We start from the raw sequence: 21,509 nt of genomic DNA on the forward strand, positions 1-21,509 counted from the left end.
ACCGGGCGGGCTCGGTCAGGCCTGGTGGGTTGGGCCTGGAATTGACACCCCTAACAACTATAAATTAAGGGAATACTATTGTTCTATGTTTCAATTTAATGTCTGGTACTTTCTTGTGGATGTAGGCTTTAAAGATGAACCTCGTTAAATCATTCTATTCCTTTTTTCTTTTAAGTACAACTATGACTTTGGTCATGTTTGGTTCCTACATCCACTATATGAGTTCCAGCCAAAGACATTTACCTGTGTTGGATCTAGGGATCTTCTATCGTAGGTCATCATGCCTTTTTACTAGAAAACTCTTACTTATCTAAAGGACTAGTCAGGAAGTTGGTACACTCTCCTTCTATACGTGGATTATAGTATAACCATTAACCAACATCTTTTGTTATTGTATTGCAGAAACCAAGTCAGGAAGTTAGTAACCCTCCTTTTCTACGTGTACAACCTTACATATAAGTTATTTTAATCTCTCATTTTGTGATTTGTTTTTCTATAGTTTTCAAGCTTTTTTTGTTTTTTCTTTCTATAAGTTTCATTTTTCATAGTAATTTTCGAAAAAATTGTTTGACTAGTGGAGAATACCAGCCAGTTAAAAATTTGTCATGTGTATATCTAGAGTCTGAGGCAGATGTGTTTTTGTCTTTTTGATTGTTGTACCAGGTGTGGACTTGGGTTTAAGTAAATAAGATACCATGGACAAGTTACCTTTCCAACGTTTTTGCACTTCAACACCAATATTTCTCTTTTTGTGTTGCCATATTAATTTTATCATTGTTTTTCCGATTTGTTGACCACAACTCTAGGTGTCCTTAAGTGGCTCAATTAGTGAGTGCATCACTACTAGTATAGTGTCGAGAAGGGGTTGATTTATATTGGAGGTTGATTCATTAGTAACACGGATTACACTAATAGGGGGCGGGGCATGTACAACTTTAAAGAGAGTGACCATTTGGTGTGCAGAGGACAATAAATTTTTTACTATAAATAGGAGGTTCATAGGAAAAGAGGATTCCATAACCTAGGACATGGAAAACATAATGCTCATTTGGCAATACAATGAGCCTAGAAGTTCTGCACTTTATTTACATCAAAAATTAGAAAAATTTACATATACCATCCCTAAGGTTTGACGAAAGGATATTTTCACCCCCCAGTTTTAGAAAATTCTACATACCCCCCTGAGGTTTGCAAACGGTAACAAATAAGCCCATTTCGTCAGTTCATGACTAACACTGTTAAAAATTAGAATTAAATTGACGAAATTGCCCTTCTAAGAAGAACCCCCCAAAAAAGGTGAATGGACAAAATTACCCTTACAAAGAGAAAATGAGTTAGTTGCAGGGGTTTTTCCCCCCTTTGTAAGGGTAATTTTGTCCATTTTACCTTCCCCTGACGTTCTCAACCTCATCACCATCGTCATCGTCATCGTCTTCAACTTCAACGACGTCGGTGGCATCATTTGCTTCTTAAGAATATCGAAGCTGAAAACGAAGAGGTCGCTGCCACCACCACGACGCCTGACGTGAGTGGAGCAAGAGTTCTCGTTGCCTCCATTGCTGGAAGCTTCAGCATTAACGATAGAAGAATTCGAAGTCCCGGAGTCGTCCAATTGTCTACCGAAACCATCGGGAAGCTTGTCCACCATCATCTCATCTTCAACGCAGGTTGAATCAGCCGAAACAACATTAAGATCCGACATAACTCCTATAAATTCGTGAAATTCCCTTCTTTCTATTTCTGATTTTCTGTTTTGGCTTTGAAGATTCCAGAAAGTGGGTTTTATCTTTGAAAGAAGAGTCAGAGCCGGTAAAGGTTTCGGCAAGTAAAAAACAGAGAGGTTTCTATAGAGCATTGGTGTTTGGGCTTGCAGAAACCTCAGCCCTTTACAAGGCATTTACTTATGTGATCTTTCTGCTCAGAGAAAATTACAGATGAAAGTGAGGAAATGGATCGATCGGATCCGAGAATTCAAATAGTGGGAAAAGATCAAAACCTAAAAAGCAGACAATCGAGCAGAAACCTTCTCCATGCATTCTTAATTTCACTGCTTCAAATTACACTCCTAAATTAGGAAAATTTGAGGGTGTTATTCCAATACAACTAATTCTCTCTCCTTATCCTTGTGTAATTCTTCTCCAATTCCTTGTCACAGCTTCCTACATTCTTTCGTGTGCTTTCCAATAAATGAAATGTTTATGCTGTCAATCGTTTAGGATTTAGGTGGTATATTTCATGAACGAGATTGCATCTAGGAATTAGGGATTTCTTGGAATCCGAAATTTGCAATTTTTCACTATGCGCATATGGAATTACAGGTTTCACACTCTCATGATTCGCCTTCTAAGCCAGAATCTTGAACTTCAGAGGGCCCTAGGGAGAAGAAGATCGAGTGAAACAAGATACCCAGTCTGCAACAGTCGGAGACCTCACACAGGGAAGAAAACGAAGTGAGGGAGAGAAAACCTGCAACTAACTCATTTTCCCTTTGTAAGGGTAATTTTGTCCATTCATCTTTTTTTTTCCGGTTCTTCTTAGAAGGGCAATTCCGTCAATTCAAGTCTAATTTATAACAGTGTTAGTCATGAACTGACGGAATAGGCTTATTTGTTACTGTTTGCAAACCTCAGGGGGTACGTAGAATTTTTCAAAATTGGGGGATGAAAATATCCTTTCGTCAAACCTTAGGGGTGATATGTGTAAATTTCCCTAAAAATTAAAAAAGACATACTCAGTGCACTAGGCTCCCGTCATTCCGGGATCTAGGGTGGATCGTAATGTTCATAACCTTACTCATTGCTTTCGTAGAGAGGTTGTTTCCAGACTCGAACCCTTGACCACTTCGTTGAAAATGATGGATATCTTACTCGGTGGTTGGAAGTTCTCATGATTCATAACACAGTGAATTCCAAACTCCCCAAGTCGTTATCAGGGCAAGTTTGATTGTTAATGCCTCACTAACAATTGTTGTAGATGAGGATGTGATCTGTCGCTATGCATACCAGCCTCACTTGATGGTTGAGAATGACACATCCTAATTCCATAGCCATTGGTTTATTTAAGAATGCATAAAGGTTGGCATTTGAGCCCACAAGTTGAAGTTTGGTATTTTTCCTCTTTTGGGTGGGAAATGAACTAGTTATTTCTTCCTTACAGCAATTTTGAATTCATTTATCATCAAATGGTAAGTTACAAATATCTTTACATGTATGAACAAGTATTGAAGTACATCTTGTCTTAGCAATTAACCAAACTCCAGTTTTCATGTCGAATCCAAACTTTCCAATTTGTCACCTTTTATTTAGACAAGATCCTAACTGGAATGAGACCTTTAAGATAACTGGGATCATGCAGGTGCATGAGCCACACCCTATTGGTTTGGCGTATTTAGTTTGGGAGCCATTGCATAAAATCTAAGTCTATGTGGGCCTTGATTTTTGTTTAGAAGGGTTCAACAGTCATCCTATGGTCTTAAAACATCACTCTATTAGATGAAGTCGATAATACTCTCCTTTGTTGCGTGATATCTTCTCCCAGATTCCCACCCATCCGAAAAGTTACGGTCAAGGGTTTCCCTTTTACTGTGATTTAAGGAAAACTCAATCTACTAAACTAGTATACATGATGGATTTATGTAAACCCTAATGCTATATCTGTGATAATTAAGGAAACAAACATGCATTTACTAAAATTAACTAATTAAAACAACAACCAAACTATGTGTCAAAATCAAAACACAACATGTATTAACTCCAATCAATGTGCACAACCTAGCTAAAATAAATGTAACCTACTAACAAAATGCACATGACGAAAACAACTTTACATTGTTATAAAGAAAGTGACAATAAGCAAAATTAAACAAAAATTAAGATAAACATGAGATGAAAGGAGGAACTAAAACTCAAACACAAACATGTTAATCCTAATTAAGCAAATAATACATGAAGTAATGCAATATATAAAGTTTGACTTTAATGACAGTGACGTAGAAGAGGATTAGAAGACAATATGATATAGCTAACAAACTTGCTAAACATGGGAGAATATATGCCAAACCCATGCTTAGGAGAGAACCATATCGGTAATGCCTCGTTCTTAATTATGATGTCTCTCGCTTACGTAAGTGGTTATTAAATCATTAGGGAGCAACAATCCAAACATAATGATTGCTCGTAGTTGACGTTTAATCCAAAAACTCGAGTTTTTAAGTGGAGAGACTTTTTTATTTTTTATGTTCATTAGCACAACAACCGCATGTTAAACAAGAAGTTATGATAAGTTATGATGTTTTAGTACTGTTTCTAAGATTGGACGTAGATTATTGTAGATGCTGCTGGGATCAAGCTCCTCTACGACGCACCCCTGTGCCCGACATCTTCTGGAGCGGCACCATAGCTCCTACGTGGACGAGTTCCCATTTGGACAGCAGAGATCGAGTTGGCACAACTCCCAAGTCTTGTGGATCACGTTCTTTGTTTATTGCATGTTTACCATACTTAGCTGTGCCAGCTCGATCTGTGCCATCTAAATGGGTGCTCGTCCACGAGTCAAGTGTTATTGGTGAAATCTGATTTCGGTACAGAATGTGCGATTGAGATCTTTGGAGGACCATTTCGGTCTTCGAAACGGAATATTTTGGGATATATGTTATGTTTTGGTTCGACCTTGTTCGATTTGGTAATTTCTGGGTCCAAGGGTATTTCTATACCTTTTCGGGTTAGGGCTTCTCTATATAATGTTTTTATCTTTGAGAGGACTAAGAGAGAGGTTTTGTAGCATTTACAGAGAATAGTGAAATTCGTTCTGTTGCTCAGCCGTGGATATAGATTCCATTTTGGGGGTGAACCACGTAAATCCTGTGTGTTTGTATGTGCTTGTTCTTTTCTGTTTTTCGTATTTCTTTGGCAAATCGTCACTTATGGGTATTGTTTTCTTAACAACAAGTTGTACTGCCACGCCCGAAGATGTTCGATGCAGGGTTGCGATAGAGAGGAGCCCGATCCATGCGGCTGGTCCCTATGCGGATCGGTTGATATTGGGGATAGGGGATCTGCAGTATGGATGGACGGTACTAGAGAGAGATGCTGCGTTTTATGTTGGATCCGTTTACACAGAAACTTTACTGATATCCATATAAATAGACGTAGTCTGATGTCATTTATTGTAGGCCCACCCGTGCAGGTTGGCGCCGATGTGTCTTCCAGCGACTATGTGTCGCATGGTCTCCTGCGATTCTTCCTCCCTCTTCCTCTTTCTATTTCTCTTCCACATTGCAGTTTCCATCCAAAGCCGGTACCTAACCCAGAAAGTTGAAGAGGTTTGGCCATTAACGGTATCTCTTTGTCTCTCGTTCGTCTATAAAATGCTCCTCAAGTGGCTTTACCGACGCAGCGAACATGAGTGCGAGTACTTCGAATTCATTGGAGGCATCTACACATGCAGGTGGCTCAGGAAAGAAGGTTAGGAAACCTTATACTATCACCAAGTCCAGGGAAGTATGGACTGATGAAGAGCATACTAAATTTCTTGAAGCTCTGCAACTGTGAGTTAGCCTCTATACTTCTAACATCTTAGCTTGCTTCTTCACACTGCAAGTTCACTGACTCTCTCACTTATCTCCCTCTGATTATCGTAGTAGGTCCTAAATTGAAGGTTTCTCTGTTTTTCTAGCAGATTTTGTGCGTGTATAGGTTTCTTTGATTTGGTTATTTATTATTTCAAATGGAGTAAAATTAACAGTTTTCCAAGCAAAGCTTTAATGTGATAATGTCGTTTCGGATTCTGATTTCAATGATATTCAAGTTTGCCTTTGACCTCCAATTGCTATGCTACAACTCTGTCCACTTATTTAGTTATTTACCAAAAAAAGGTGGGGGGGGGGGGGGGAGGGGAACCCTCTGTTCAGTCGTTGACGGAAAAAGGATACTCGGCGATGTATACTGGATGGAAATTCAGCAATGCAAGATTTCAATTTTTATTTTATAGATAGTTAACCTGTGCGAAGTCTGGTGCTGTGTGGAGTTCAGATGGATCTGCTTGATAAAGCTCTCAATTTTAGTTGCATATCTGGTCTAGAGTCTGGACCTCAACTCGTACTACTTTTTTTTTTTGTGATAGGTAGGGAGGGGATGTAGGATGTGAACCAGGAGACTTGAACTCAAGACCTCCTGATAGCAATGGGCCTTTATGCACCACTAGCTACCAAGTGCGCTAGGCACTTGACCACTCAACTCGTACTACTATTACACCTTCCAACTCGGCCAATGCCTTTTCTACTGCTCCATTGGATTTGTCATGACAATTAAGCGTTCCTTCTGCTAGATGTTTCAGTTTATTTCGGCCCTTCCATTATGGTCTGAAACTGATATTTCATCTCTTTTATGGATTCAGGTATAATCGTGACTGGAAGAAGATTGCAGATTTTGTCAATTCAAAAACAGTAATTCAGGTCCAAGGAAAAAAAAGCGTTTTTCACTTGTCCTATGAATGAAATAAATATTCAATGCTACAACTAAACATAAATAAATTTTGTCTTTCTTTTTTAGTTTAAGCACATACTGATGCTTCATTAGTAGGTTCATTTGTCATCCTAGAGAAGTTGCATTCAATTTTAGCTATCTGGCTGTAGTAGTTTGGGCTTTGTATGAAATCATAGAGTGTAAGTTTTAGAGGCTACTTCAGGTATTATTTTCATCAAAATGCTTATTTTCCAAGCAATCAATATTCTGAAATTCAAAATCTTGTTCTAAATCATTTAAAGGGTTTTATTTAATTGAGTTGACATATTGTAACTTATAAGATGTTCTTTATTTATTTTACCTGTCTCATGAGAAATTGGGAAAAAAGTGTTCAAGAAAAAATATTTAATAAACTTTCGTGTGTAAGCATTAAAAAAATCAAAACATATAACTGCGATTTTCATCGCGTAACCCATTCATGTCCCTTATTTAAGTTGTCACCACTGGAAACTTCAATACATTTATACAACAAGCCTAAAAGTTGTAAATAATATGAGCAAATGCGGCGTGAATGTCAACTATCCCACATATATTTTTTGATTTATTTCTTATCTCAGATGTTGTAACTTGTAAGATATTCTTTTATTCTTTGCTCTGTTTCTTGTGAACACATGAAAAATTATAACTGCAATTTTTAATTCATAACCAATCCTTATACCTTATCTAAGTAGTCGCAAATAAAAACTTTACCACACTTATGCTGTAAGCCTAAAGTGGTAACTGAGATGAGCAACCGGAACTTAACTGTCAACCAGTTCATGCATGTTTTTTCTTATCTCATATGCAGATTGAAAGTGTTGGGGGTAGGATGTCATGTATTCTGTCTCTTGAGTTTGTGGGCTGAGTCAGAAGGGCCGTTAAAAGCCCTAGGGGGGGGGGGGGGGGGAGTCCCCGAGATTTTTTTTTAGGGCCATATGGGTATTTTGCTAAATTGAACATGTATATGTTTCCCTATAAATTTGTAGCGAGGGAATTCTCTAATGAGAGTCGGCATGAGGACAAGAGGCTGTAACCCTATTCTTCATTTTTAGTGAAGCAGGTCTCATCTCACCGTGGACTTAGGCATTCTTGACGAACCACGTAATTCTTTGTGTTGCTGCTGTGTGACTCTTCCTGTTGTGTGTTTGCTTTCTTGCGTCGTGATTAGGTTTTCAGGTTCCTACAGAAAGTTCAGCTCAAAAAACTGCATGTGGTCCAAAATCCAAATTGTTGTCATCAAATTCATTGTCCCTGTGAAGTTTCCCATTTAATCTATGTACGTGCAAGATGTTATTTTAAAATCTTACTATATTTTTCTCACAACAGTTGCACGGCAAGTCTCTGTAATAATTTGTTCCCCAGATTAGTTTTAGCACAGTCCTCTCCCCATGTCATCATGATTTCTCACCATATTTCCCCTCGGTGAAACCAGGTTGGAAGCAGATTAACCCCCCTCCCCCCCAAAAGAAAGGAAAATAAAAACTAAGATTAAAGCAAAACCTCGAGGGGGTGAGGGGAAGAAAGAAGACAAAATGCTCATTTATGTTATTACTATTTGAAGAAAGGAGAGAAGTTCTCTATGGGAGGAGTGTACTGCCCACGCCCAGACACAGAGGGGGGCGAAATGACCGCCCCGCCCCCCATGATGCCAACTTGTGCACTCTCCTTGGCCCTCCTTGAGCGTACAGGGCCCACGCTCCCCCACAGAGAACGTCGACCCTTGAAGAAATTATGGCTTCTGTTACTGAATGAAGCTCAGAATTTTTTCTCCTTGACCCTTTTAGATAGAGAGATCCCAAGATGGATTGATTCCCCCTGTAGAAATGAAAATGTATCACAGATTTTCTAAACTTAATTTTCAGTGGTCAAAACTCTCTGTGCCTTCCTTCTCTTTAAATGAGGATGAAAGAACTTCGTAAGTCTTCAATTTAGGGGCAAGTGCACAGGACATTTTAAAATAATCACCTCTGGAACAATTAAATAAAATGGATATTATAAGGTATGAGAGTGGACCTAGTTGACTGAGTGCTGTAAGAGCTGAATAACAATTTATAGATCATCTGAGAACAAAATTTCAAACTGTTCCAATTGTATGATTTAAATAGCAATCCCATTGGCATCCCCTGAGAGTTATGTTGAACAGTCCAAATTGATTACAAATCATATGAAAATGATGACAATAATGCATATTATTTTTGCTCTTTGCCACCAGTGGGGGGTGGGGGAAGAAATATTTTTGGTCTGGTCTTCCAACTTGCTTTTATTTTCAAATTTCTCTTGGCCTGGCCTTCCTACTTGCTTAAATTTTCAAATTTCAATTGGCAATTGACTAATACAACCTGTTTAAGTTGGGCTAGGGCTTCTCTCTTCCATAACCTGATCCCACCGTCTTGGAGTTGAAAACCCTTACTGGTTCAACTTTTCCACCCCAGATTCAACTTTGCTATTTATGTACTACGTAGTCATGGTGGAGTTCCTGACCAGATCTGTTTTGATCTGACTGATTGTCATCCTAAATGTGCTGTTGAGGGTTTAGGTGCAACATATAAAACAATAATGATCATAGTATGGATTGTATTCTATATTTACTCTACGGGACTCTGTTTTTTTCATGGTTATAAACTATGATGCTGAAGTACGGCTTCTTCATGAGATAAACTAATAATTTTTATTTGTAGTAAATCTATAACCTTAATTTCTACACTATGAAATTTATTGTTACCAAAGAACTCGCATGTGACATGCTTATGGATTCTTACCAAGAAAATATATCTAATATTCTGAGATCCTCATCATTTATTTTTAATTTATTTTTTTCCTATTTTGTGGAACAAATAGGAGTGATTGCACAAAGATCAAACTAGAGATACACATAATACAAGAATATTACGTTTTGACTTTTAGAAACAGAGATTTAAGCAAAAAAAGCTTCTACTGTAATATTTTTTAGCCCAGATCCAAATTTGTACATTCTGATGTTTGTTTGTCTGGTTATTTGGCCTTTTTTCCTGTTAAGCCTGTGTTGATATTCTTTAAGCAAGAACAATGAGGAATTAACTCTGAAACAATTATTTCTTATTGGAGATGAACCTCAGTTATGTTCTCGTTCATCATAGAGTTTCATGGACCACCTTTCTTCTTTTTTGCTTTCATGTGTAAATGTCATTATTTGCGTCCTAACTTTTCTTATCCATTACTTCTTACTTGCTTCTGTATGAACTCTGTGCATTGTGTCTTCATGAACATACATCTATTAATTTCTTATGCTTACGGACTTTAGGTATATGGTTTTGTCATTTACTGTTTGCCCCTTTTTTGGTCTTTTAGATACGGAGCCATGCCCAAAAATACTTTCTGAAAGCCCAGAAAAATGGTATAATTGCACATGTACCTCCTCCTCGCCCCAAGTGCAAAGCTGCTCATCCTTATCCACGGAAGGCACCCAAGAATGGTTTGTTAGTTGTCACAAGTACAAAATATTCAGCTTGAAGATTTGAAATGAAAATGCTTGCATGCTGATGCCTTGACATGGCAGATTTAAAATATTTTGCAGCTTTGGCATTGCAAGCATCTATGGCTTATCCTACTACATTGAATTGTCCTGCACATGGATATTCCCAGTGGGATGACACATACCTTTGTGGAGTTCTAAGACAAGGATGTCTTTGTATATGAATTATGGAAGTTTCTGAAAATTTTCCTTAAAAGTGTCCAAGAATTATATTTGGTTTCTAAAATGTAAGTACAGTAGATAAATATGCTTTTATATAGGATCAGTGCTTATTTTGGCTTATATTGTCACTGATTCAGCTGATAATGGATCAGAGGGGGTTATAAGGACAGGTAACAGCAACTTTAATGGTATTGGAAGCTCAAGTAGATTTTGGCCCAGTTGCGACATACCAAGGCAAGGAGAGCAAGGGTCTCTACTTCATGGTAATCTTCTTCATGGCTGCAAATTTTTTATTCTTTGTCTCAATTTGTCAGATTACTTCCAAAACAAAATATTGCATGATGAAATATTGGTTCTAGTGTTCTACTGTTTGTGCTACTTACTGTATCATACTGGTTGCACGAATACTCGTTAACATGTTAGTGTGGGTGTTTGTATGCATTTGTTTTGTTAGGGACTGCACAACAGGACCCACTGTTCATTTTTGTTGGGATCGGGTTTCATGGATGGTATTTATTTATTTACTCATTTTAGTTTTTAGTCTTCCTCTCTTCAGTTCTCAGAATGAGTTCAGCAGTTATAAGGAAAGCATTTAGCAGAAGATGGTGGAAGTAGCAGGCTGTGGTCAGTTGTATTAAAAACAGATTATGCAGATTAAAGGTGTGAGGGCATGCCAGTTGGCATTTCCCCCGGTCCAGACAAAATCCCAATTACCCAAAATACAGTAAAAAGTTGGGACAACCATCAGATATCCTGGATTCTTGATGATCCTTTAAAACATTGACAGGGTCAGTTTTGATTTCAATGTTTGGTTAATTTAGAAATAATTATAGTTTAAAACTTCTGGAAAATGTTCAATTTTTTTTTATAACATTTCTAATGTTGTGCTCTTGTATTGTTAAGTAGAAAGAGCAGGAAACATCACAAAGGAGTGCACTGCTATTACTAGAACCATTATTGTGCTATTTTACCTTTTGTTCTCTTTCTACTTTCTTCTTCTGTTTTCCCTCTTTGGTATTTTCCATAATTGCTTGGCTGTCCTTCATTGTTAATCTATTTTTGCAGGTACTCCAGACATTACTAAAATATATCGTTTCATTGGAAGTGTCTTCGACCCAGACTCTAAAGGTCATGTCCAGAAGCTGAAGGAGATGGATCCCATTAATATTGAAACAGTGAGTTTCTTTGACTTATTTAAATTTTATGATCTTCAAACCGAGCAACACATCTCATGGCTTAATCAGGTTATTTTTTTTCAAAGATAAATATAAAAACCCGAATAGTGAAAAAGTAGATGGATATTTGAAAGCCTTCTATATAATCAATTAAAAAAAAGCAATGTTAACAATTTGTGATATGGAGTTAATTACTGTCCTTGCACTTCAAGAACAGTGTAGGACATGCATTTATGCAATTTCGAAACCAGTCTAGATCTTTGGAAAGTCTAGTAGCATAAAAAAAAAAAGCATCCGACACTAATTCGATTAAGGTTCACTTTTTTTTCTTTTCTGGTGGGTATAAATGGACTAGAAATATTAGACAAGCACACCTTTTGAATTATTTCAGTATGATGAAAATTAAAATTACAATCGTATTTAGGTGGTTAGTTTTATAAACATTTCTTACAAGTGGAAGCTGGTGATCTAAAATTGATAAATTTTGTGGTAATAAAAAGAAAAAAAAGGTGAAGGGTGGATCTCTAGACCATATTTTCATCTTTAGGGTGATTTATACACTACATAAACTTCTATAGCCTGAAGAACTTGATAAAATCTAGTGTAATTTACCTCGGTGTAAATTTCTAAAAGAGAGAACGGCTATAAATTTCTTCAATAGATTCTTGGATTTAATGGTGAAGGTGGTTGGAACTATGTTCAGTATGTTTTTTTTCTGTTTGTCAAGGGTTCTGTAGATTTATGTTGCAAGAGAATGTGCTGGCTATTGAGCTGTTTGGTTGGTCAGCCAGTCCACCACTAAATTGGGGTGTGGGAAATAATTAGATAACCCGCCAATCACCTAGTAAGTATGCCTTAGTGAGGTAGCAAGGTGCAGGGACTGGGATGTTAGAGTGAGAAACAAGATTATCTATTGTTAGCCAATTCTGTCTCACTGAACCATATTCTTAGGCTTCTGCCAAGTTACTTTCGGTATAGGGGCTGCAACTTTGCAACTTTGGTTGGGTCCATCCTTTGTGACCTTTAATTTTTGTTGGGGTAGCATTTTCAAATTTATCCAGGTCTTGTGCTTGGAAAGTGCAATCAGAATCAGTTTAGATTGGGCTTGAATTGAGGACTTGAAAAAGACAACAAAACCCAAGTCAACCTCGATAGAACTCCAGTTGAGCTACGATAATGGCAATTAAACTTGGGTTGGCAGTTTACAGGTTGACAGTTCAGTTTCTAAAGTTGGTTCAGTTGGCCTGATGTGTTGCACTTTTGTAAAGGTGAGAACGGAGAACCTGTGGCCGGCACAATTGTATGTGTCAACAATATTTCCAAATCTAATCTGTTTCACTATCATAAAAAGTTAAAAGAAACACAGTGATGAGATATCGGAGTGACTGGCAGCAAGTAGCTGCTGTTATAGTGAAGATAAAAAGACTGGCACTGACAGAATAATTACACACAATTCTATAAAACTGGTGATTGCCTCAAGAAAATATATTCATGGACATCTGTTTTTTTTTGGAATATTATTTACAATAAATGACTTCATAGTTTTGAAAACTGGATCGGAGGCCGGAGGTCGAAGGTCGAACTTGAAAAGGCCCTGGTTCCATTTTTCTGGTTCTTTACCAGTTTTTGTGGTACTGGCAAAAACCACAAACTGAAAAACGGGTAGTTCTGGTTTTTATTTTTTCTCCCAGTTGACCACTGTTTCATCTGGTTTTAAGAATTAGGGGCAATTACTATCACTCCCCGATACTCACCTTATAGTTACTAGAAGTCCCTACCCTGAACTTCTTCTGTGATTCCCCCCTACAAGCAAAGTTCCACCTCTCCTTCTCCCCAGGTATTTCAAAAACACCAGAGTATCCCTCTGTCCCAGTAACCCCATCGCCCCTAACTGTCTGCCTCCATCACTGGCCGGTTCCCCACCCTCATCCCCCCTTCCCCATCCCTCTGCGCACTCCCGCTCAACCCCATGCCTCACCTCCATTTCCCCACCCTGCCCACCCCTGCCTCCCGACCAGCCTCCACTCCCCACCCCCATTAATCTTTTGTTCTATGACCTACTCGGTGTAATTGTTTCACCAGTGTAACCATGGACGACAGCAACGATGCCCAAGATGTCGTTGGGTGGGAGAGGAATCCAGGACTGGATGAAGAGCTTCATGCCTCTGGCGTTGATGATGAACTGGGAGGAATGAGAGACGGAGTGGCGCGGCGTAGAAATCCTTCATCGATTGTGCCCCAAAGGAGTTCATCTCTTTTGCCTCGCCTATTGGGTATGGAGAGCCACATTATCTTTCTCCATCAACCCTGATTTGTGTGCCACAACAATGATGCCTGATGCCCTCCTTGGAGAAGTAGGAGAAGTGCAGAGTGACAGTGACCCGAACTGAGGGGGAGAGAGAGTTCCAGAGAATTGAGATTCAATTTGGCTCCTCACTCTTTCCTCTCTCCCATTCTCTGTCTCTTCTCAGCCTTATATCAGTGTTAAATGGTGAAAACATGGGAGTCATGTCCACATTGAATAACGGATGGAAGGGTGTGAAGTGTAGACTTGGATTTCAGTCAGCTTTGGTTCCGTTATGGGTTGCCCTCTTTCTCTGAAGTCTGAAGTGCCGATATATCCGATTAATTATTCTGTTTATATTGCTTCTGTGTGTGTGTGTGTGTGTGTGTGTGCAGAAGGAGAATCAGAGCCAGAATAAAGGTGAGAAGAAGTGCGAAGGACGACCGGGGGGGGGGAAGAAGGAAGATGGATTCTGTTTATGGAGTGAGCTGCAGAAGGTGAGAAGAAGAGCGACGGAGAATGGGAATTTATTCTATTTCTTATTCGCTGCTCTTTTCAAAGTCATAGGTTGGGAGAGTGGATTTTGGGTGTGGATTGATGTTCCCAGCTTCAATTCATCAGATATCTTAAGTCACACAAGTCTTGGTTAGTGTCTTCTTCTCCTCCACCACGTTCGTCTCATCCTCCACCAACTGGCCCTTTCTAATTTCTCCTACCGACCCCAGACGACTCCATTCCATCATCCTCACTATCTCCCTCCTTATGCACAGGAGCAGCTCTCTGGGGGTGCTCCACCAGAGGTCTATCTCCAGCCACCTCCTCACCTTGTCCCTCCCAATCCCGACCATGGAGCCAAACTGATAGCTTTACTGGGCACCAGCGGTTCTTCCAACATGGAATTTCCGGCTCCAACAATGCCTTTGCCATCTGCAGCATCTTTAATGGGTGCTGCATCAGAATTCCCCCCCCCCCCATCTTGCCTTCGATGCCATCGGCGCTGTCCATCAACATGGCGACTCCCCAGTGGATCCCAATGGAGATTACCAAGCAGCAAGCTCCCCAAGGGATGACATTTAATTGGTAATCACGTAGTGTATGACGTTGACGTCAGGTTGCAGGGCGAGGTCCAGCCCCAGCTCGAGGTCACCCCAATCAGCAAATATGTCTCTGGTCTGGGACTTACCGATGGCTTGCAGATTGCAGTTAACAGGACATATATATGTTACGGACTGAAGTTGGGGGCGAATTTGCTGATGAGTTCTCTTCCACCTCACACATTTGTTTCTTTGGTTCACTCAAAACAATTGGTTTGATTCAAACCATTGTATTTGAATCAATCAATTTGAAAAGGGTGTAACTTACCAGGTGAAATAGAAGGGTAAAGTAGGGTTTTTGAAATAACCAGGGGAGGAGGAGTGGTGAAACTTTGCTTGTAGGGGGAGAATAAAAAAAGAAGTTCATGGTAGGGGACTTTGAGTAAATATAGGGTAAGTAGAGGGGAGAGATAGTAACTGCCCCTGAAAATTATGATTCAGATAATTTACATTTTCCACAAAACAATAACAAACTCAGCCTTATCCCAACTTAATGGGGTCGGCTACATGGATCCAAACAAGACAAAGTAGGGGAAACTGAGGTCTAAACAACAAAGGGGAATGAAGAGATGGGGAAAAGAGAAGAGAAAAGAAAAATGGAAAATGAAAGATGAAGGATTAAAGTAAGAGGAAAAAGGCACAGCCCAGCCAGTCAGGAGAATCTCAGCTAAATGGGGTCTGCTACATGAATCCTTGCTCTCCAATAGGCTCTATTCGATGTCATACTTGGTAGAAGACGTAGAATATGCATGTCTTTTCTCACAACTTCTCCTATGGTCATTTAGGCCTGCCCCTAGCTCTTTTAGCTCCTTCAATCGGGATCATATTGCTCCTCCTTACTGGGGCGTCCCTAGGCCTCCGTTGAACATGACCATACCACCTCAAACGACTCTCTCTGAGCTTGTTATTGATAGGAGCAACTCCCAAGTCCGCTAAAAAATGTTCATTCCTTATTTTATCCTTCCTAGTTTTTCCGCACATCCATCTTAACATCCTCATCTCTGCTACATATAGCTTCTCAATATGATTCTTCTTAACTACCTAACATTCTATCATAGCCGGTCGTACAATAGTCCTATAGAATTTTCCTTTAAGCTTTAAAGGAGGAATACATCGGTCACATAGCACTCTGGACGCCCCTTTACACTTCATCCATCCCACTTTAATTCTCTGTGAAACATCATCCTCTATGTCACCTTCTTTATTTATGATTGAACCCTTCTTTATTTACATTTTCCATTGTATAATGCATAATTTGGAGTCATGACTCATGAGTTTAAACAAAATTCCAGGAACTGGGCCCAACTGGTTTCAGCTGGTTGATTTCTAACCTGATGTGCTTTTTCCTCTAAAAATAAGTTACGATATACTATTTTTGGGAGTTCTGAAGTTCGGAAGCAAAGTCGTCAATTTACACTGTAACTTAGCATGGACACCTGTGTTGGTGACAGACATGGATACAATGTTTCAAATGACCATATTTAGTTCTGTTGATACATCAAATTGTCTAGAAATACATGTCTATGAAGGACTATTCTATGCATCATAATTTTCTTAATGAATAATTGATTTTAATAATGAGAGATGTATAGTATACAACAAAAGCAAATGAGCCAAGCCGACCCTAAGCAAAGAAAAATGAAAGATAGCACCCCCAAAACCTTAAAATGTAGTCATCCCCAACTGCAATATGACGTCTCACAACTCCTTTCCTAGCTTACTCATCAGCCAAGTAGTTCTCTCACCAAGATTTCCATTGGAACAACACATTGGCTGAAGAAGCCATATGTCATGATTAATAAATTAATCGATAATTAGATAAATTGTACATCAGTGATAGCTAAAAGATACTCACTTGATATCGATTTTTCCAAACAATATTATCAGTAATTTCTACCCATATAATTGATAAACTATACATGAAGGGAAGTGTTCGAGTCTATCACAGATGATGTTTTCTAAAGCTTCTGCAATATAAAGTCCATATGGGTGAAAGAAAGAAATGGAGTGTATATGGCATGACTTGGTATTGAGTATATCCTGTCGCATTTGAACTGTACATAACCATTTATTGGTCATCATGCACTCTTGAATGCATTTAGTTGTTGGCCCAACAACTTTTTTGCGTTGGTGTAGGTCTTGTTGCTGATGAGAAACCTGAACATCAATTTGTCTACCATGATTTTGAACCAAGTCAACCAATTGTAAGTTTTGGTTTCCCCTTTGATAGTAGTTTATTCTTCTTTCTGACACACAAATAGCTTCTTCCAGTAATGAATGCATACATATTTTTTTTATGTCCTTTGTTACTGCTAAAGTAACATGTTCAAGCTTCAAATCTTCTGAAGCTGGCTGTTGTTAGTGTTTTCTAACCTGGATAACTCATCATCCTGTTGAAGTGTTTTGACTGGGTGATCCGTTTCAACCAGTTTAAATCTGTCCCTCTACACTGTGAATTCGGCGAAATTTCATATACTATGTTATTAAAAGAAATATAAGAAATAAAACTGGAATAGTTTAAAACATTTATTCTGAAGGAGAAAGGTTTCCTACACACCCGTTTTAGGAACCCATTCCAACTCTCCCAACCCTTCTCTGCCACATGGACTAGATGATTAGGCATCTTGACTGTTGGATGGATGGGGAGTTCATTGGATAGGCTGCATATTAAGTTTGGTAACCAATGTCAACCAAATGATCCACCATTTATAGGCTTTCCCCTTGCTTTTTGAATGATCCCTACTCTTCAAACTGTTCCATGAAGAATTGACTTTTGTTAAAAATTTGGAGCCATTAAAACGGGCATGTAGAGAAATAAGATTGGTCTGAGATTGAACACATGACTTAGTGGTGATGTGGAAACTGGAAACATGTCCACTAAATTTGGGAATTCCAGAGCAGCCACATGGCAGTTATAGTGGGCATGTGGGAAAAGGTTCCTGCAATGGGCATCCTGGAACCCTGCCCCTATTTTAAATTGTCAAAAAATTATAATAAGCCAGAATGTTATATGTGTCAGATGAATTACAGAAAAGGGGACAGTGATGAAATAAATTTTCAATCTTTTTTCTTTGAAGTGTAAATTTTTATCTAGGGAAAAAGCCACAGGGGCAGATATATATATAACTGCCATACTATGCTAGACCCCATAAGAATGGAATCTCTACAGACTAAGCAAAAAAAACCTGCTCCAGTAGCTTCAATTTATGTATTGTCTAAAGAGTTGAATTACGTACTAAAAGATTTGCTAAGATAAGACTTTCTTTTGCTTTATATTTTTCAAGATACTAGGATCAATGACCAAAATTCATCAATTGCGGATAGACTCTACATAAATTCTTCTGTGAAAAACATAATCTGCATAGATTCTATCCCTTTAGCAACTCCCTCTGCTTCTTCCACATATGGAAAGATGTCAGACAATACTTAAAAACATGGGGTAAGGTTTCTCATGAATCTGCTCTCACTGCTACAGCTCAAACAGAAATCTGCATCTTGTAGAGACACACCTTACCCCTACTGGTTTCCAAGGGGAAAAGAATCTCAGGGACTTGATGGGGAGTGACCTGAAATGTGGAACTTCTATTACACTAGTCACCTTTTTGATAGCCAGGGCACTTAAAAGATGCAGCAGGTTAATGAACTTCCAGCTATTAAGACGACTTCTTAGGATGGGAGTTCTCCCTATTATAATTGGAACACATCTGTCCATATAATCAGCAACAGGTGCATCATTATTTGAAGCGATTCTCTAGATATGAAGGTTGGTTTTTAGCAGAGATTGATAAGGGCGATCACTTGGTGCAGTGCTAAAAGCTTGGCCTCCCTGCATGAGGATGCGGGTTTGTTTGAGGGTGGAAAAATGCTGAAAGTGGGGACCAACCCCAATCCACCCCCACCCAGACCCAGTGAAAGTGGGACTTGCACCAACTTATATCCCTTTTTCTATCGGGATTTTCTTATTGATACCCCTTAAGGTGTCAAATAGTTTCTAACCTTATTTTTTTATCCTCTATATAATATACTTTTTTTTCATTGAGGGTAAAAGTGTCATTTCACATGTGTACTTTAAAATATCCAAGACAATGACACTCTTTGAAATTGACATCATGGCAAGTCCCTCTCAAATCATTTTGAAAACCCCTTTTTACTCCTGAATCAAAAGAAGTTTACATGTTCTAAATACACTTATAGTGGGGTCATTTATATTGTCCCTTTTCTATTAGAGATTTCTCACACATGTATTTCATTCCTAAAGTTTGTGTACACTTCCCAATTCTGAGCCATTGAGGACTGCTCCATAATATGCAATATCTAGCTTATCTTCCCCCATATTTTCCTTCCCTTTCCACTGTCCAAACTCTTGTCCCTCTAACCATTATAGGAGCCCCTGAATGAGCAAAATGAGAGGAGTCCCTCTAACAAGTAGCAGTGATTTTTCTCATTACTCTTTTTGTAAGTGCTTTTGGTGAACATCCGGATAACCTGGCTGTACCTCCCTGTCTTGTTTTTGTTTTTACATTCTCACTTATTTTACTGCCAATGGCAGCAATCCAGCTATTAGCTCTACTTCAGTCTCAAAAACTGGTTAATGTTCAAAAGTCCATGTAAGCTGCTTAGCAAGTTAGCTTCAGGCCAAAAATTTTATGTGATTCTTTGCTGCAACTCATATGCTTGTGGTTTTAATCTTGTCATATCAATTTCAATTTGGTTGGCATAAAAAACTTTTGTTTTTACTGTAATGCAGTATATGTCATTTATGTTAAGAGTCTGCATACCTGATTTTAGTTTGGTGTGTTAAAATTCTTGTTCGTATGTTGTTTTGTGCGTCTATTATCATTTTGTTTGCTAATGGAGTATGGTTTGCTCTGGTCCCAACCTCTTATGAGCCTTCTTAGTTGGATATACTGATGCTCTCCTCTGGCTACTTTTACAATCCGATCCAACAGGGATTCTTTATCAAGTCAAAATGAGGGGGTAGTTCCCACCCAGGAACTACTTTACCATATTCTGAATTCAATGGTTTCAATAACTCCCCGCAACAGGTATATTGCCTGTTCGATTCCTTCTTCCTATCAAAAAAGGGGAAAAAAAAAATTAAAAGGTCACTTGCTCTAGTTATGTTTGCTGTAGTTTCTTTTTATATTTCCCCCTCCTGATTTTGTTCTTACACTCGTCTATTACCTACAATTATTTGTGGGCAAAACTATAGATTTCCTCCTCCCCAGTTTTTAGAGTTTTTAGATTTTAAACTTACAGGTAGAATTGGAATACAAAATCCATAAGCGCTACATCTAGATTCCTGAGTAGCAGTATGAGGACTCAAGTTTTAATCTCTGACCTGGTTTAAGTTACGTTCACAACAAAACCATTTTAGTAATTCTTTACAATGACTTTGATACTATTTAATATTTTCAGCTGATTCTGACCATAGTCACTTGTATATTTCAACTTCAAAACCTCTTAAACTCAAAATGTTTTTGTGATTCAACCACAATTTATTGATTTTTATCCCATGAGTAGCACGGAGAGGTTCGGGACTGAACAATTAATTTCTTACTTCCCAGAGTAAGAAATAATTTCCCATAAATACTCTCTGGAGGTTTCTAACATTTTATGAAAATTTCAAATGCTTCTTCAATCAGTTGTGTGGAACTGACATGTTCTTCTTCTCTCTAAATTTTCTGAAGCCTAAGATTATTGTTGCAGCTTATTGATTTATTGAATCAAACATTTCCTTTGGTATTTTACTTTGATATTCTTTGAACTTTTAAGTCCTTGTGTTCAGTTAGCACTAGGACTAAAAAGAGGTTTCTAGGACAATCTCATTAACCAAAACCTCCCATCTAGTCTTATTTTTAACTTTGACGCATGAGAAAAACATAGACTTTCTGTAACCATTATTTGCTTTTACTTTTGAGTGTATGAAGCATGTTGCTTACTCCTCTATAGCCTTGGATTGTTGGTGACATTTTCGTTGGTACAGAGGTGGGTTTTATCATCAAATGATGTCATTACCAAAAGCTTCAGAGGTGCTGCAGACTGCAGTAGCAATTGTTACAAGCGAGAACAATGATCAACCAAGTTGAACTGCTGGAAGCTTTCTGTAATCTATCTTCCTTCTCTTTTATACCAGCAATATTGTCTGGGTGGTGGAAATGCATTTCCTGAGTTACATGGGCTCATTGTCTAAGTTAAAGTTTTTTCGTCTATCCACTCTCATGGAGAAGTTTTTGCTGTAGTATTGTTGCCACAGTGATGGATGGGATTACAGCACATAGCTGAGTGGGGGAAAAAAACTTTCTAGCTTAGTTTATGTGGCTTCTAATAGAGATTTTAATATTATAATAAAAATGCTCTCCATTGTAATAACTTGGTTCTTAATTCAAATAAATTTTATTCTATTAGTTCTATTGTACTTTCAATACCTTGTCTAATTAACTCATCGAAGCGATTTCCCAACTGATCGGGTTGGCTATACAGATTATATTTCACCATTCAACTTGTATTTTTTGTCATTGCAGCTGCCTACCTGAAGTACCCATCCTCCTTAACCTGGATTGACTTCGTTTTTTAAATTTGGAAGGTTGAATGCTCTACTTGGACTGAAATCATTTAGTTTCTGTTTTGAGTACCGTTCAAACAAATAAGTTCATTGGCAATAGTTAAGTCTTATCACTTAAGGATGTTTCCCCTTCACCTGAAATGAACTATTTTGTTATTATTATTATCAAAATATGATTAAATTAGAAAATCAATATTTCATTAAATATCTACCTGGTC

General features: G+C 38.3%; 1 protein-coding gene across 4 annotated transcripts; it reads left to right on the forward strand.

Annotated features, from left to right (window-relative positions):
- The first annotated feature begins 5,335 nt into the window (after positions 1-5,335).
- Positions 5,336-20,898, forward strand: LOC122652060 (protein REVEILLE 8-like). Of its 4 annotated transcripts, none has more exons than XM_043845713.1 (7): positions 5,338-5,545; positions 6,394-6,451; positions 9,828-9,951; positions 10,311-10,436; positions 11,239-11,348; positions 16,863-16,930; positions 20,713-20,896. In XM_043845713.1, the coding sequence occupies exons 1-7, from the start codon at positions 5,400-5,402 to the stop codon at positions 20,813-20,815; spliced, it is 735 nt and encodes a 244-aa protein (XP_043701648.1). In that variant the 5' UTR covers positions 5,338-5,399; the 3' UTR covers positions 20,816-20,896. The 4 variants fall into 4 exon arrangements, with proteins under 4 accessions (XP_043701649.1, XP_043701648.1, XP_043701650.1 ...); XM_043845715.1 differs by having other exon boundaries at positions 5,339-5,545; positions 16,863-16,921; positions 20,711-20,865; XM_043845716.1 differs by lacking the exon at positions 20,713-20,896 and adding an exon at positions 20,648-20,669 and having other exon boundaries at positions 5,340-5,545.
- The last annotated feature ends 611 nt before the right edge of the window (positions 20,899-21,509 follow it).

The sequence above is a fragment of the Telopea speciosissima genome, chromosome 2, assembly GCF_018873765.1.
Source record: "Telopea speciosissima isolate NSW1024214 ecotype Mountain lineage chromosome 2, Tspe_v1, whole genome shotgun sequence".
NCBI classification, from domain to species: Eukaryota; Viridiplantae; Streptophyta; class Magnoliopsida; order Proteales; family Proteaceae; genus Telopea; species Telopea speciosissima.